Source organism: Caenorhabditis briggsae (genome assembly GCF_000004555.2).
Source record: "Caenorhabditis briggsae complete genome, chrX, whole genome shotgun sequence".
Classification (NCBI taxonomy): Eukaryota; Metazoa; Nematoda; class Chromadorea; order Rhabditida; family Rhabditidae; genus Caenorhabditis; species Caenorhabditis briggsae.
Window position 1 is genome coordinate 15,926,610 of NC_013491.2, and position 16,865 is coordinate 15,943,474.

Genomic DNA, 16,865 nt, shown 5'->3' on the forward strand with positions numbered 1-16,865 from the left:
GTGGTGGAATTCTAACTTTGTTCACAAACATGATACAGTGTCCCGAACAATATCATTTTGTAGTGCTCGTCGAGTTCTATCATATCTAATTTAGTTAGTCAAAAATATTGATCCTAAAAGAAACTATGACAGGGCCCGTCCGCAAGTATGCAATATCGATATAACAGAACATATGGTTTGTTCAAAACGTTTTAGAAGTTGAAAAATAATCGTTTTTGAAAGTCGTTGATTTTTTTACTGAAAACGCGAATTTTTCATAATTTTCAAAAATTGTCTAGTTCTGCAATTTTTCCCTGAAGTTTTTGTCAAAGTCTGAATCACGGGGTGTTGAAATTGCCCTGTTAGTTTTCAACTTTTAAGGTTGATTTTCAAAATTCTTCTGCAAAACGGTCTAGAATAAAAAAAAACTTGATCATTTCTAGTTTTTCTCCTCCATTTACGTTCATTATGCCCTCTTTCAAAGCGCATACCTCATAACATTTGAATCACTTTTAGTGTTAGAATGAAAACAAAACAAACCCGCATTTTCATAGTTTTATATTAGGTTGGCGGGAAAGTCTTTGTCACTCTGTTTGTTTAATCACTGTTCTCGTATATGGAGGCTGTGTATGATATCGACTCTAGTGAATAACAAGGTGATAAGAACCTTCCATATAAACAAGTCCCCATCTCCTTCCCTGCTCCTCATCTGTAATTGAAACGATATGTTTGTTCCCACTGCTATTCACATCAGACATGTTTCGATTTACCTCTTCCTATCTCACACCACGATGAAGGATTCGGAAACTTTCTTGAAGAATGTGTACAACACACATGCCCCTCACTACAATACTATTCGCAATTGGTTCCATCGTTTCGAAAAAGATGACTTCTCGCTCGATGAAAAGGATCGCTCTGGGAGACCCCGTGAGTTGGATTTGGACAAGCTGAAGCACGCATTGCAATTGGATCCATTTCAATCTAGCCGTGAACTAGCTGTCACATTCGGAGTTCACCATAGCACAGTCCTTGAAGGTTTGAAGTCTCTTGGAATGAGAAAACTTTTTGGTCGATTCATACGTCATCACCTGACTCAAGCCAACCTTGACCGCCGAGTCGACGATTCGATTACTCTTCTCACTCTCCACGCGGGCGATCGATGGCTGGACCGGCTAATAACCGGAGATGAGAAGTGGGTCTTCTACGATAATCACCACAGGAAATCCCAGTGGGTTGGAGAAGGAGAGAGCCCACAGGATGTCCCCAAACCCGACCTTCATCCGAAAAAAGTTATGCTCTCTGTGTGGTGGGGAGTGGACGGCCCCATCTACTGGGAACTTCTGCCCGAGGGCAAAACAATAACTGGAGACCTCTACACTACTCAACTACGAAACCTCAAGAAAGCAGTCGACCGTTCGGCCCTGAAAGACAAGAAAGTGTACTATCAACATGATAACGCTCGCCCACATGTTTCGAAACAAGTGAAGCAGGAGCTGATGGGATATGGATGGAATGTTCTCCCTCACCCCCCGTATTCTCCTGATCTTGCTCCTTCCGACTATTGGTTATTTGGCGATATGACACGTGCCTTCGAAGGAAGAAGCTTCAATTCCCGTGGAGCGGTCGAAGCGGCACTCAAACAATACTTTGCCTCACGCCCGGCTGGATTCTACCGCAATGGAATCCATAAATTGAGGGAACGTTGGAGACATGTTGTTGATAATGATGGACAATATAATTAATTATTCGGTTATTTTTTCTTTGAGAAATAAACTATTGAAAAAGTGACAAAGACTTTCCCGCCAACCTAATATTACACCACATCCTTTTCTGATTGTTCGCCGTATTCCTTGATTTCTTTTACTCGTTCTCTCACTGTGTTTTTTTCAAATTTCAATTTTTTAGAAATACCATGATATCAACAACTCCCCAAATGGATCTCTCAAACTTGTCACTTTTCAACCAATCTACCTCGATCTTCTCAGCCCTGAACGAACCTAACCAAACTATTGATTCCGATTTGAAAGATTTGGTACTTCGATACATCTCATGCCTCGTTAATGGAACACCTACTTCTGCCTCCAGATCGACACCTCTTTCTACATCAATAGTTGAATCTCAGTCACTACCACCACCAGCGCCTTTAGATATTAAAAATCCCCTCATGGAACTTTTCAAATTAACCAGTGATCCCCAATTTATCAAGCCTCTGCCATTTCCAAGAATTCCACGTGATAGTCCAAGTCCTGAACCACCGCAATACGAAACAATTGAAATGACAACAGAACCCGATGATACCTGGATGCCCCGTCCAAAGAAACCTATTTTCAAAAAACCGGAAGCATCTGCCGCTCCAAGACATAGACGCAGGAAGCGACGAATTGAGGCTCAAAAAAGATCTCAACTTGGAGACGAAGAAAACTCTTCCGATTGCATTGTGGTGTATGATGCAGAAGCTGAACGTCGTTATGTTGCTAGCATGTTACCAGTGTCGAATTTGAGTCCAAGCTCTCTGATTGCTGATAAAGACGCCCCAGTTGCTCCCACCGCTCCTGCAATAAGTTCTGCTGCAGCAAGCGTTCCAGCAAGCAGTTCATCCGCAGCCAATACGCCAACAACGAGCACTCCAACAGAACCAGAGCCAGTGACCCTCAATAAAAGGAGACACACTGAAATCCTAAGCAGTTTCGAAAACTGGAAGATCAAACATTGTGTGAGTGATTTAATGAGTGTTTCAATAATCTAGAATCAATTTTTTTGAGAATTAAAAAACATTTCGCTAAATCTTTTCAGCTGACAGACTATCCCATCATTCATAGAAATGCTATTCTCGAAATGCGTATGGCTAAAATGAGAAAAGAAAGCACGGATCAGATCATAAAAGATTTGCAACGCTACAAAATCTTGGTGAGTTTTCAAATTTCATCTTCCAGAAAATGCGAAAAATTCCAGATGAGAACAGTAAAAATCAGCCACGAAACGACAACTGCATTGCTTATGGCTACAGTTAGTCTCCAAGCGGACCTCGACGCCAAAGAAAAAGAGTACGACCCAGAAGTGTTCTATAACTACATGAAAAGCATGTCGGAAAAACGGATGATCATGCCGGTCAGTGGTTATCTTATATAGCAATAGTCAATAAGATTCAGAGAAACATATTTTTTAGTTTAGTTTCGCAATTTTCAAACGTCTGGAGCTTGGCTGTCAAGTTTCCGATCACTGAAAATTTCGAAGGGTGTTTCGAAGGGTGTCTTTAAAATTCACAGAATTTTTACGGTAATTTTGACCGTTTTCCGAAGCCTTTGAAGTGTCCAATCACTTTAGAAATTTTGAAGGATGGATTGAAAATTTTGCATTTTCAGAATTTTTAAAGAATTTCTAGTTTTTCAGTTATTTACCAAGTTTTGGAAGAGCTCCTTTTTTGTTATCGTTTCGAAAAGTTGAAAATACAGGTGTCTCATAGAGATCGACAAATAACTGAAAAACTAGGCATTTTCAGAAAATTCTGTGAATGCAAAGTTTTCAGTCTAGGTCTGTTTTACATTTCCAAACACTGTTTTACATTTCCAAACGTAGGAAACTTGGAAGCCGAGCTCCATACTACTGATAATGGCTGAAAATCAACTGATAAATACGTTTTTGTAAACTTTATTCACCGTACTTATGCTATACTTATGTACATTTCCTGGGCCTTATCTTCTAAAAACGTCTATTTCCATATTTTCAGTTCTGGACACGAAAAGTACCTTCTTTCGAGGTCATGAAAAAAACAATTGCTGAAGCCTGGGACAAAGTCAACACTTCCACACTTTTTCCATATCAAGTAAGTTTTCTCATAATGTCAGGTTTCTATAAATCAAAAATAAGGGTCCCTTGAGAACATTCTGAAAATTCAGAATTTTGTTCACAAATTTTTTTGACGAATGATTTTTTGCAAACTTTCATTTTACAAAAACTTTGTTCTTACTTATTGACTCGAGAAATCATTTGAAAAGACCTAAAAAATACTCTCTAGGCTAAAAATATTCTAAGATAGCTCACAAGGGAACCATGTTTAGCCTTCATCTCAGACATTTTTCTAAATTTGCTCAGTTATAGTTTCAAATACGGGCTTTCTTTTGATGTATTCGGTTTTCTGCACAAATTTCTAGAAGTGGAGTTATGGGCTGTTTAGGTGATTTCAGTACTAATTTCTCATTTTTGGAGTGAGTTTTTGAAAGGGTTAATGGGAGTTTTTTGGCATTGTTTAAGTGTCAGTCGCAATTTCAAAGGTTTCTCTACAATCTGACAAAGTTTCCTCATTTTTCGAAAAAAAAAATTTTTGCCATGGGTACCCCTTTGCGAAATTTTCAGTTTTTCGAAAATTTTTTAAATGTGCTAAAATGAATTCTAAACGCATAAAAATGATAGAATGAGTCTTTTCACAAGATTCTGTAGCCTATATCCGTTTTGAAATCCGAAATAAGTGATTTCTTCCAAAACTTCAATGAATCGTAGTCCTTCGAAAATCACCCAATAGCACTCAAATATTGTGAAAACATAGATTTACATACTTCTTGACTGATTTATAACAGTTCAGCAACCAATATGATCAAATAGGGGGATTTCGACTAACATTTTGAGTAGATAAGGCTTTTCAGCAGTGCTTCAAGAATTTTTCAGAAATTATCTTTTTTGAGCTTTTTTCCTACTGAAATAATAGAGCAAACATAGTTTTGATTTTCGAAAAGTTCAAAGCATTCCTCCAACATCAAAGAAAAAAAAGAAAAAAGAAAATGGACAGTGACGAAATCGAACCCCAAACTTGTGATTACTATTCATCCCCCACTATCTACTCGGCCACTGTTGCTCGTTTCTTCCACAGTGGAAAATATATAGAGGAAAGGGGGGAAAGTGGAAGGGAAGGAGGAGACCAAAAAAACAGTATATTTTCAGATGGACTTTTCTCGGCTTCTAGAAATTTGTGCAGAAAACCGAATACACCACGAGAAAGTCCGTATTTGAAACTATAAATGAGCAAACTTAGAAAAAAAATCTGAGATGAAGGCTAAACATGGTTCCCTAGTCAGCCCGACCGGTCGGCTGCGGGCTTGGTCATATTAAAAAATTATATTTTTTTCAGAAACAATATCTAATTCAACACATGCAAAACGATTGGTCACACCCAGGTGACATCCTAGAGGACATTGAACGCCTCGCTAATGCTTTGTCACTCGATGAACGTAAAATCAGACAGCTCATAATCAACGCTCGTAACCAACTGAAAAATTTAATCGAGCGACGGAAATACTTTTGGGATCTTGATGACAGACCTTCATTAGTTTGAACAGTTTCTCTGGAAAAAAAGTATTTATTCACGTTCTCATTAAAAAGTTACAAATTATAGTCATAAATAAATAATTTTTAGTATCAATAAATAATTTTTAGCGAAATTTTAAAATAAATGGTTGAAGTTAAAAAGAACCGAGCAATCAAATGGATTCTGGGGGAAACAGGTGTAGATCTCTGAGAAGGATGTCCAGAAAAGAAGTGTCCGTTTAGGTGTTGCTGAAAAATGGAAAAATTTTTCTGCAAAATAGCTAATATCACATCTAACAAAATTAAAAGCAAAAACAAACATACATCATACGTCTCACAGCGGAGCCAGTGCAGTACGAATGCTGGTAGTTTTGACTGTTTTCATCGCGATCTTTATCGTCTTGATCTTTCCTACGGTAGTTGCGCTTTGGTCCACATTCTCCGTTGTTTCTTCTCTTCTTCATTCTAAGTTTCGAAACTCGGTGTGATGGTAGACGCTCTTCTTCTTCGTCGGATTCAAACATTGAGTTTCTAGAGATTTGAGGACGAACGGGATCCAAGCTGAAATCAAAATAATCACTTAGATAACCTGAATCTGACCATCATTTTTAAAATGTTTGTTGTTTTTCTTTCAGCAAAGGCCATATTCATGGACATGTTCCTTGGAAAATCATTTCCTATTCAAAAATCAACTTAATTATTTTCCGAAAGGAAAATGGGAGCGTGAAAATGTACAACAATATTAAAATACACAACACTTAAAATTCTTAGCTCTATCAATTCATGTCATTTTTATTTATACTTGAAACGGGCCGGGCCAGGCTTTTTTCAGAAGAAATATTCATTACTATACATGAAAATAAGAGAATTTTCCAAAAAAGTCAAAGATTTTTATTAATTTTCACGTTTTCAGTTGATTTTCTGAAAAGAAACAATTTTCCCAGGAAATTGTTGATGAATATGGCCTCCGATTTCAAAGAATTTAAAAAATTGAGAAAACACTTCAGCATCAAAAGGATTCAAAAGAAGATTCGTGAGTTTCCCACCTGTTCCAGATGTCCCACTTATCATTCTTTTGACAAAAAATTACCGCAAAGTCCACATGTTCAGCGCGAGAAAAAGGAAACATGCGCCGACTGTCCAAATTGTATGCTATGGGGAAACTTTATAGAAAAAAGAGGAGACAAACGTTTGCCTTACTTTGCCTATGGTAACAACGAAATTAATACAAATTGAATTTCAAGTCAGGTTCGGAACATCTAATTTGGGACTGTCAATCAGAACTACCGAATTTCTACTGATAGAAGCCCACCCAAACTCACAATTTTGAGCTCAATTAACTTGATTCCTGTGTGAGATATTGAAAAGAATTAAGGCTTCTGGCCCCTATCGGGCTTTAATCAGAGGAGACACGGCATTCGGGGAACTTTTTCCAGGCAGTGACTTTCAGTGACATTTTTACAAACCAAACATGCGATTTGGTGAAAAAACTATAATTGGTCACTGATATTGAGGAATTTGAAAAATCCACCTTCTAGGTAAAATTTCTGCAAAAATTCGTGGAAATTCTATCAAAGTTTTTTTTCAAATTAGTAGCTAAGTTTAGGCTTGTAACAAGAATTATTCCAAAGGTTTTTTTTCTTAATACATGTTAAAAATAATAAATTAGCATGAATGCGCGAATGATATGACTAATGAGTGCGCCTCCATCAAATGTAAAATCAACTCACGTTTTTCCACCTGGCCCATGGCCTTTCACTTTTCCTTCACGGCATGCTTTGAGGAAAGCTTCAGGACTCGGGAAATGAAATTCATCAGGACCCGGTGAAAGAAACTCAATGTATTGACCAATATCATTTGGGTTCTCTGGACGAACGAATTCGCCAATGCATGACCACGTTCCATCTAGATTCGGTCCCGGAATAACTTGCATCCAGTGTTTCTCCTCCTTTGATTGAGTCCCCTCCCGATGTTCAAAGTGTCTCTCAGAGTTGGGAATACTAAATTAAAGATGGTTGGCAACTACAAAAAACAGTGACCGGCAAATGTAAGCTCAATTATCTCCTTTCATTTATAAGATATTGAAAGTTTGTCAACTGATAAAGCATTTATCATAAAATTGAAAATATTTTATCAGTTGACACCATTTTTATATCTTTGATAGAAATCGAGATGATTGAGCTTAAAGTTGACGGCTAGAGAGGGCTTCCATTCGAATCTTACAATTATTGCCTTTTAATTGCATTTCCTTTAAATAATATATGCAACTTAGTGAGAAAAAGTAAAATTTTAACTGGTGCCAAATACATTAAAAAATCCACATTCTATATAAAATTCAAGAAAAAAATTTTTTGAAAATTCAATTGAAAATGAATTTCAAATTGGTAGGAACAAATAAACTTATGGCGAAAATCGTTTCATAATCATTTGTATATAACATCTATAGACTAGCATGAGTGCTCGAAACCTGACTACCGTTAGTATCCAAACAAAGCCTTATATGACTAATATGTGCGCTTTCATCAAATACAAAAGCAACTCACGAATTTCCATCTGGTCCATGGCCTTTCACTTTTCCTTCACGGCATGCTTTGAGGAAAGCTTCAGGACTCGGGAAATGAAATTCATCAGGACCCGGTGAAAGAAACTCAATGTATTGACCAATATCATTTGGGTTCTCTGGACGAACGAATTCGCCAATGCATGACCACGTTCCATCTAGATTCGGTCCAGGAATAACTTGCATCCAGTGTTTCTCCTCCCCTTGTTGGTTTCCTTCCGGTTGTTTCTTACACATCTGAATAATAAATAGAAGTTCAGTTTAGTAAATGTCAAACAATAGTGAGTGGAAAATCAATTCACAAAGAATCAAGGAACTGTTAGAAGCCCAAGCGAAATTTAAAAAAAATGAGAAAGGAAAGATTTTGAAAAGTGAATGAATAGAGCGAGGAGAAAACTCGTAGGTCGATTTCGCTTGAACCATCTTCCGATGTATTGGAGTTACACCGTACCAGTGCGTCATCCTAGAGGTTAGTCGAGTCAAACGCGGGAAAAAATGAATCATGCAAAATTGACAACAAAAAAACTGAATGTAATCGTTCTGAACATGATGTAGATGTGAAATTTTGTGTTTAGCATTACGCACGTGTGTTGTACAATTCTAAGATGGTCAAGTGAAGCAAATACAAATTTTAACGTTTTTCATGAAGAACAGAGAAGATTGTGCCAACAGCTTTTTGAGAAAAGCTGCGTATCAGGTGCCAAAAAATGTATGTGAAGAAACATGAAAATTTTTCATTTTCTACGACCACAGAGCGTGTGATTATGGGAAAACCTGTATCGTGATAACCCAAGAGGAAAAGGCCAGTGACCGGAAACGCACTAAAAAAGGAAATTGGAAAAATCCAACGAAAAGGACATTTTTGGTATATTTTTGTTTGCAATGACGTTTTCAATCATATCTGCAAAAGGCCGGACCGGCATTTTTTCATTTTTCAATTTCCTGTGATTTTCCCGCACGTGGGCCGGGCCGTGATTTTTTCAGTATATCATCAGTGTTTTGTATCAATCCAACTAGTCCCGGAGGGAAGTTGTACTATTATGATTCTTATCCAAAAATTTAAGAGTTTGTCAGAGTAACGCTATCACAGTAATGCTATCGCTATCAAACGGTATCATTACCAGCACAAATTTCTCTCAAAAATGTTCAAAACTGAACGGTCCAGAAAATTTGAGAGCATTTGGGAAAGTCTGAGCAGATCCGATTCAAAAACATTTAGACACTACAACTTACGATGAAAAAGTTTTTGTTATTTTCTATATCACCATGGAGAGTGTGATTGTGGGAAAGTCCAAATCGTGATAACCCAAGACGAAAAGGCCAGTGACCGGAAATGCACTAACAAGGGAAGTGGTTCCAGACGGGGGTTGAGAATTTGCTGAAAAGTTTAGTACTTATAGTTTGAGACATCCTCTACACGATGTCAGAAGTATCTAGCCCCCGGATTCACCAGGAAGCTGGAAATCTGAAAATTTTCTCCCGATCTCGGCGCGCATTTTCCCTCTCACCTCTACGCCCTCCGCGCCAGAGGAAAATATCGGTTGTGTGGTGTTGCGGTAAGAGGGTGAGTCATTAGCAGTGAATATGCTAGTTCGAACCCCACTCTGGTAAACCTTTTTTGCTTTTTTCGAAATGAATTTTTGAGTTCCAGCTTAGCCTTCTAGACATTTGATGACACTTGTTTGATGAAGTTACCAGCTATTCACAGTAAAAAAGATTTATGTGAACTTGATGAAAAATTTAATAATATTCTTTTCGCCCGGTCCTTACATTATCTTACAGTTGAAAAACAAAACTTTTAGCCTCTGGAAATTTCTCAATTTTGCTCTTTTCGAGATGTAGTACTGCTAAGTCGATCACATACAATTTTGTAACCGATTTCTATAAATTTCAGTCAATTTCAAGCAATATTTAAGAAGTTGAAAGTTGTAAAAGTTCTGGCAACCAAAACTTTTTCGAAAATTTTCCTTCCAAAAACGAAATTGGGATGTCAAATTTTGCGAGAATGCTATTTTCATTTTTGCTATTTTTTTTTTGCTATTTTCATTTTTTCAGAACTTTTCAAAAAAAATTCCGAAAAATCAATTTTAATTTTCAAAAAACATTTTCAGATAGTGTTCAAAAACTACTTTAGATGATAGAGAAATGTTCAAAAATGAGTTTGGCATTTGAGAATAAATATCCTGAAAAACGAGTTTTAAAGCTCGAAAAATGTACGTTTTGTCATTTTGGGTTTTATTTTGTTTCTTGGTTCATTCAAAACAACAATTAATGAACAGAAAAGTTCCAAATTTGAGAACTATACCTTGAAATAGCATGTCGGAAAAAACGGTTTTAGTTAAAACGGACTAACAAATACAGTAAACGTGCGATGCATTGAAAAAATTTCATTTTATTTTCAGCATTTATTTCCAGGTTTTTCATTAACTTTTTAATCTGAATTTTTATTACTCGGTTCTGGCATAGATGGCGTTTCAAAAAAAAGCTCAAACACGCCTAGACTTGGATAAGCTTTGAAACTTTCAAAGTTTTTGGATCTTTCAAAACCCCCAGAAAACTTCAGCAAAATTGGTCATGAATAGAAAAAGTTACGGTAGTTCAAAAATTTTGAATTCGTTAAAAATTTTAGAACAGCCGGAACCTTTTTGATTCTCATTAATTTTTTCTGAATTTTTCATTTTGGGTTTTGACCTAATTAGTAATCTAAAATGAGCTCAAACACGCCTAGATTGGGCGAATTTGGAAATTTTCAAAAGTTTTGGGTCCCACCACGAAAATTGAAAAACTCGGTATTTTTAAAATTTTGTTTAGTTCAATTAGAAGCTCATAATTTCAAAAAAAATCCAAGAAACTAAACAAAGTTGGTGATAAATGAATAAAAGTTACTGCAGTTTCAAAATTTCGAATTTTTGGAAAATTTGGGTCAATCGTTGGCCAGAAATGTTAAACACATGTTAACGAAATTTTCACTTCTTTTTGCAAACATTTTTGAAAATGGTTAGCACTGTGTCTACAATTCATATTTTTCTGTTTATTAATTGTTTCTGATGATCTCCCGTATGGAGTGCTGTTGTTCACCCTCTGTCTCATACTCTTCTTTCCCTATAAACCTCGTACACGTTGTTTTGCAAGGGGTGGTGGTCCGTGCTCTTCTTCCAATGTCGATCAATAATAGTCTCTATTCCTCAACGTGGGTCCGCCATCTCTTCACACCTCCTTTTTCTAAGTGACGTCATCGCACAGTCTACACCGGCTGCCCACCACCACCATCATTTTGCCTTTGCAATCGGCGTTCTGTTTTTTCTGCGTCTCTTCAAGTAAGTACCTATCTCTTCCTCCACCAATCGCCCGATTGCCAGAACAGACGGCCGAGGTCAGTTCGCCCTACTGCACTTCTTTCCCCCGCCAATTGTTTCATTTTGAAATATGTAGTGTGTGTTTATTCATTTTCAGCGAGTTGTTCTCTTGTCTATCGGATTATTCATTAATCTTTTGTCTTCCAACGTAACCTTTTATCATTTTTGAGGTAAAAATATGAACAACCGCCCAAAACGTGCTTGTGCTGTATCCAACACCAACGGAAAACCGCCGGAAAATGCGACTGGAGCAAACACTGCAGGGTAAATTTTGAAATTTTTGTTAAAATCTTATTGAAAATACAATCGAAAACATTATTGGAGAAAAACTAATCGTTTGGTTAATCCCAACGGATTTTGAAAAGAAATGTAAACAAGGAAAAATGTCAAAAAAGTTCTTTAAAAAGCCGAAAAGGTCAAAAAGTGTGTGTATGCATAATTTTTCGGGTCCCTCGTAGTTCAGGGATTCTCTGATAGGACATGTCACCATCTGATGTCCCCATCAGAGAACCTGAGGAGCAGGAGATACCCCTCCCAATCGATCGTCAGAGCGAACATGGCCACCGTGACCCCTTTTCTCCGACCATTGTGTCACCATGTTCTCTACGGACCCATTTTTGAATCACATACTCATTGCCTAAAAAATCTAGAGAAATAAAGATAATGATGAACATCGAGATGAAATTCAAAATAATGCAGAAAATAATTATTTTAATACCTCAGAAATTTAAGAAAATGAGAATCACAAAAATTGTGAATCTTGAAATTTGAAAATTTCGAGACATGAAATCTGAAGAGTTTGAAATCTAACAATATAAAAACTTCTAAAAATAAAATGTTTCTAATTTTCTAACATACAAAATTTCAAAAATCTCGAATTTATCACAAACGATTTAAAAATCGTCTGTTGAGATCTTAGAAAAATATAAAATTATGTAAAAAGTAAGGTAATCGAAAAAATCCAAATACTATCATTTTCAGTCGCCGGCAAGGATCGACCAAAGAAGCAATTGATGCTGGAGCCTCTAGGAGCAACGTCGAGGCTGCTCTTCTTGCAAACAAAAACACCGTGGTAGCTGCTACAGCGAAGAATGTTGCTCCCAATTTGTCCAAAACGGAGACAGACCATGAGGCCACATCTTCGAAAGATGCTTCGGAGCATAAAGTCACCAAGACTCCTTCCCGAACAATGCCAGCAAGGCTTTGCAAAAGCACATTCGCCGAAAAGATGTCTGGTGCCCGTGACGAATGTGCTTCAAATACCAAGGATTCGTCTTCTTCTTCAAAAAATACGGATTCTTTTGGACCAAAAAATGCCGCACTGCCGGCCGATGGTGGTACTACATCAGGAGATCCTCTACCAAAAATGTCGGTTCTTCAGCCAAAAATCCCCAAAATTGAGAAATCGAAAGAGGCTGCAAAGAAGGATTCTTCGAAGAAAAAAACTCCATGGAAGCTTCTTATCAATTGGCATAATGTTTTCCCAGATCTTGATGCGGAGGATTTTCTTCCTCGGTAAGTTTTTTCTTTCAGACAATTTTCTTTCAGACATTTTTTGCGTATTGGAATTAATGCTTTTTCGCGGTTCTAAAATCTTTCTTACATTTTGTCAACGATTTTTATTTCAGATCATCGACAAAGCCAACCGGACCCACGAGCAGCTCTGTCAAGGCTGCTGTTGAAAATGATAAGAAGAGGGCAACATCATCAGCTGCTCTCCCTTCTACCAGTCAGAAAGCTGCTTCTGAAGGAGATGGCATTCTGTCTCGTCAGTCAACACTGGATGCTACAAAAGCATCGACCGAAGCTCCTCAGCTTGTGCAAGAAGAATCGTCGTTAAACGGAAAAAATGAGCAGATGGACAGTACATCAACTTGTGGAACTTCTGAAAATCAAGGAAACGTATATACCGAAGAATGGAGAAAATTGTTTCCAATCCTTACGTCACAAACACCACAAAGGAAACATTTCTCAATCGGGATAGGATCAGCATCGAGTTCAGTTTCATTGAAGCCCAAAATTCCCACCAAATTGCCAAACTTCTTGATTGCTACTCCAGACTTTGCTGGACCATCTTCGTCTTCATTGCCTGCTTTGGCTACTCCAGCACAATATACTCCGAAGCTGCTCTCAACATCAAACAGTGTGAAACAGAGGAAGCAAAGAACTCCGAGGAACATTTTTACCCTTCCCATTTTTGACGAGGATCGTGAAGATGAGCTTCTGATCGCTCGGTGAGTTTTTATTCTAGTCAATTTTTGCATACTTGAAAAATCAGAGGCCGTGTTTTCAAAATCTAAAAAACAAGTTGAAATTTCAGGAAAGTTTTCCAATTTTTTTTGTGAAAAAGTTTTTTTTTTTTGAAAATAATCGGGTTTTGGGGTATTATTTAGCAAAAAACTTTTTCTTTGAGAACTTCAAAAATAAATTTGATAAATAAAAACGGAAGAAAATCATATTTGCAACATACCAGGCCGGACCAGGCCGCCGTACTCATTTTGTAATTTCCAACGAAAAATTGATGAGACGTATTTTTTTGAAGAAAATGAAATTTTAAAATTTGCGAGAAAAAATTCAAACAAATCAGCTTCAGTACAAACACTGGGCCGGCTTTTCAATGGCCCTTCCCTAAAAATTCTGCCTTGCTCAGCCCGACCCGTTGCACGTATGAAGTTTAATAATTCGTTTTTCAGCTCATCGACCAGGCCAACACGCTACACGGGCAACTTTGTCAACACTGCGGCTGTAGAAAATGACGAGAAAGATGAGAAGATGGACGAAGATGACGCTGCGTCTGAAAACGAAGATGATTCTGAGTCAGAGGAGACTTACAAGAAACCGTCGATCTCGGAGCAGCGGGAAGCAATAATTGAAAAATTTCGAAGAAGTGAAAAAAGGAAATCGATTGTTCAGATGAAAAAAGAAATGAAGTATGCCGACAAGATTTCTAGAGAATTCGAACGATCGGAAAAGAGAAGAAAAACGGAGCAGAAGAAACGTGAAGACAAGAAATGGAGAGAGCAACAGAAGGAATTGAAGGAACAGGAGCGGAGTGACAATGCATTAGCCAATCTGGAGATTCGAAAAATTGCTCATCGAAAGGCCCAGGACAAGAAGTTCATTATCGGGAGACAGAAATCAATGAAGGAAGTCATCAAAATGTTGAAGGAGAGAACAATTGCAACAGATGTTCAAGTTCGTGTTCCCTCCAAGAAGTTCGAGGAACCAAACAACTTCTCAATCTCTCATCTGGTGCCGATTCAAAGATTCTCCAGATCAGGAACGAAGTCGGAGTATTTCAAGCAGCTGGAGAATCACTACCGCACTTCGCCAAATTTCAAAGCTATCCATGCGTTTGCTACAGAAGCTACGAAGCTTTCGGAGAAGCATTACTTTGGCTCCATCTCGGACCCATTTTTCAAAGCTCGAGAATTTCGCTGTAAATGGGTCGACGCAAGATATATTGGCGTCGGTGAGTTTTGCTGAAATCGTGAGAAAGTTTTGAATGTCTTTCATTTTCAGGAAAACAACCAGATTTCGGTCTGGACATTTCTTATGCCGACAAAATGCCAAGTGATTGGAAGCAGGAAATCCAAAAAAAGCTTCCACAACGATTCTACGAACTCGGAGCAAAGGAGAACATTCCGAAGCTTGTCGAGGCTATCGGAAGCAAACAATACAAACTTCTGGATCTCACGCCAGAATTCAGCCGCTTGGATTCAGCAAAGAAGTGAGTTGTATAGTAAGAACTTCCGATAGAAATTAGTCCAGCGCATTAAAAAATTGAAAAAATATATCATGAACTCAATTTTCAGGATGGCCAAAGTTGAATATATTGTGGACAAGTTTCTTCTCCTTTTGAAGATTTGGAAAATTAAACACACGGATACGCAATATCCTCGTGTTGTTTTATATTTCTTCTTCGTGATGGAATCAGTAATGAAGACGGTGCCTCTTCAATCGAGGGAAGCGGTAATTTTTGATTTTGTTGGCGGATCGAACGATGCGAAATACGAGCTGGTGAAGAACATGATTTTTTGGCTGCCAGTGCATCTTGGAGACTTGGCTGGAACCTGCCACGTCCCGCAGCCGGAGATGATAGGTGAGTTTTTGTTTCAAATGGATAACTCGAAAATGATAAATTTTGCAGATCTTTCTCGGCAGATGCTTGCAGTTCTTCTTAATGAGTGGCCGGTTGCAATGGGAATGAGGTTAGAAGATCAAGATCTTCTCGAGAGAATTCAGCTCGCTGCGCTCCGCCTTGAATGCCACAACTCGATGGAGAAGGACGAGATCCGAGAGTGGCTCCCATTCTTCAAACCAAAAAATCGAGAAGGAGCCGAAGGCGTCTATTCTGATGTCAAGGAGAAACGCCAGAACTCCTTGCGACGCGTCTGGGCCAGTAGGAAGACCACCGTCGAGTTTGGACGTCTCGAAACCAGCCACCCAGTGAGACCAACACGCCGCCGCTGCCACTCCTTCAGCGAGTTCAAGGATTCAGAGAAGTTTCCGAAGAAGACTGAACGGATCAACCTGGATCCAATTGAGCACTGGAATATGCTCTGGTCTTCTCAATTCGAAGGACTCAGAAGAATCAAGTACTCCGTCGAAGGCTCAGATGTGCCGGAGTAAACAGTTGCTAAATTAAATATTGATTTGTTATCTTTTGTGTTTTTTTTCCTGTAATTTTTTCTTATATCATCCTGTCATTCACTAAGAAGTCCTGAACTTGTGTTTTTTTATTTTGCGTTATTTTTCCTAATACATAATTTTCCATCCGAAATTTTTTTTTCTCATTTTTGTTCGAAATTTCGAGAGGTTTGAACAGGCTTAAAAATTATCTTTTGCTTTGAATTGACCATTCTTTTGATTGAAAATTTACAGAAAAGAAGCTGAAAACTGAAACTAAGCCAACTCTTCTACTCTCCGACTGCATTTCAAGATGATGTCAATCAGTTTCACAGCATTTTTTTTCAGATAAATTTCAATATTTCCAGAGAAATTAGTGCTTGAGAAATAATCGGATGTTGCTATGGTAGCAAGAAAATGAAATGATCATGAGTGTCCACGTGCATATTTTAAAGGTAAAATGAATTGAGTTGGCGAGAGAGCGAGAGAATGGCAAGAAGCCTAATCGGTTATAAATTTTTACCTCTATTCTTGCTATATATTTTTTTTATTGACTTGCTGGCTTTTCTGTTTTTGCGAGAAGTGGAGATTCACTGGTAGCAGCTGCTAGTCTAGGAGAAAGTGAATAAGACAAACGACGTTGGCATATAAACATTGGAGGAAGGTAAATGGAGGTGGTAGTCTCGATGACAAATTTATTCCTAAATACTCTACGAATTCTGTGTTATTTAACAAGAAATGTACTAACACAAAAAACAAAAACTTTTGCCTTTTTCTACTTCTCCCCATAATTTTGTGAGAAGACAACCAAAAGCGATTTTTTTCAATTCTCTAGAGACTCGAATTGACATCTAAAACCCAAGCTCAGTAGGTCAGATTTTTAGGTTTTTATTTGAATTGTGTTGCTCTCTCTCTCTCTGTTTTCCGTTCCCACACAGATTGAAATTTCATCTCAACTTTCTCACAAGTCTAAGTAATTAGTCTAGGGTTCATTTATTATTTTTGAATCCCACTATTTCTTTTATTTTGTTTGATTTTCTATT

General features: G+C 37.8%; 3 protein-coding genes across 3 annotated transcripts; 2 read left to right on the forward strand and 1 right to left on the reverse strand.

Moving 5' to 3' along the window:
- Positions 1-1,891: 1,891 nt before the first annotated feature.
- On the forward strand, positions 1,892-3,845 carry CBG27983 (the record flags this gene model as incomplete). Its single annotated transcript, XM_045240296.1, has 4 exons — positions 1,892-2,692; positions 2,773-2,886; positions 2,932-3,087; positions 3,825-3,845. 4 exons carry the CDS (start codon positions 1,892-1,894, stop codon positions 3,843-3,845), a joined length of 1,092 nt encoding a protein of 363 aa, XP_045099715.1.
- A 1,671-nt stretch (positions 3,846-5,516) lies between these two features.
- On the reverse strand, positions 5,517-8,074 carry CBG27984 (the record flags this gene model as incomplete). Its single annotated transcript, XM_045240297.1, has 4 exons — positions 5,517-5,526; positions 5,602-5,838; positions 7,008-7,277; positions 7,821-8,074. 4 exons carry the CDS (start codon positions 8,072-8,074, stop codon positions 5,517-5,519), a joined length of 771 nt encoding a protein of 256 aa, XP_045099716.1.
- Positions 8,075-11,371: 3,297 nt separating this feature from the next.
- On the forward strand, positions 11,372-15,825 carry CBG15437 (the record flags this gene model as incomplete). Its single annotated transcript, XM_002645326.1, has 7 exons — positions 11,372-11,457; positions 12,175-12,708; positions 12,822-13,427; positions 13,887-14,665; positions 14,716-14,923; positions 15,009-15,295; positions 15,344-15,825. 7 exons carry the CDS (start codon positions 11,372-11,374, stop codon positions 15,823-15,825), a joined length of 2,982 nt encoding a protein of 993 aa, XP_002645372.1.
- Between the last annotated feature and the right edge of the window lie 1,040 nt (positions 15,826-16,865).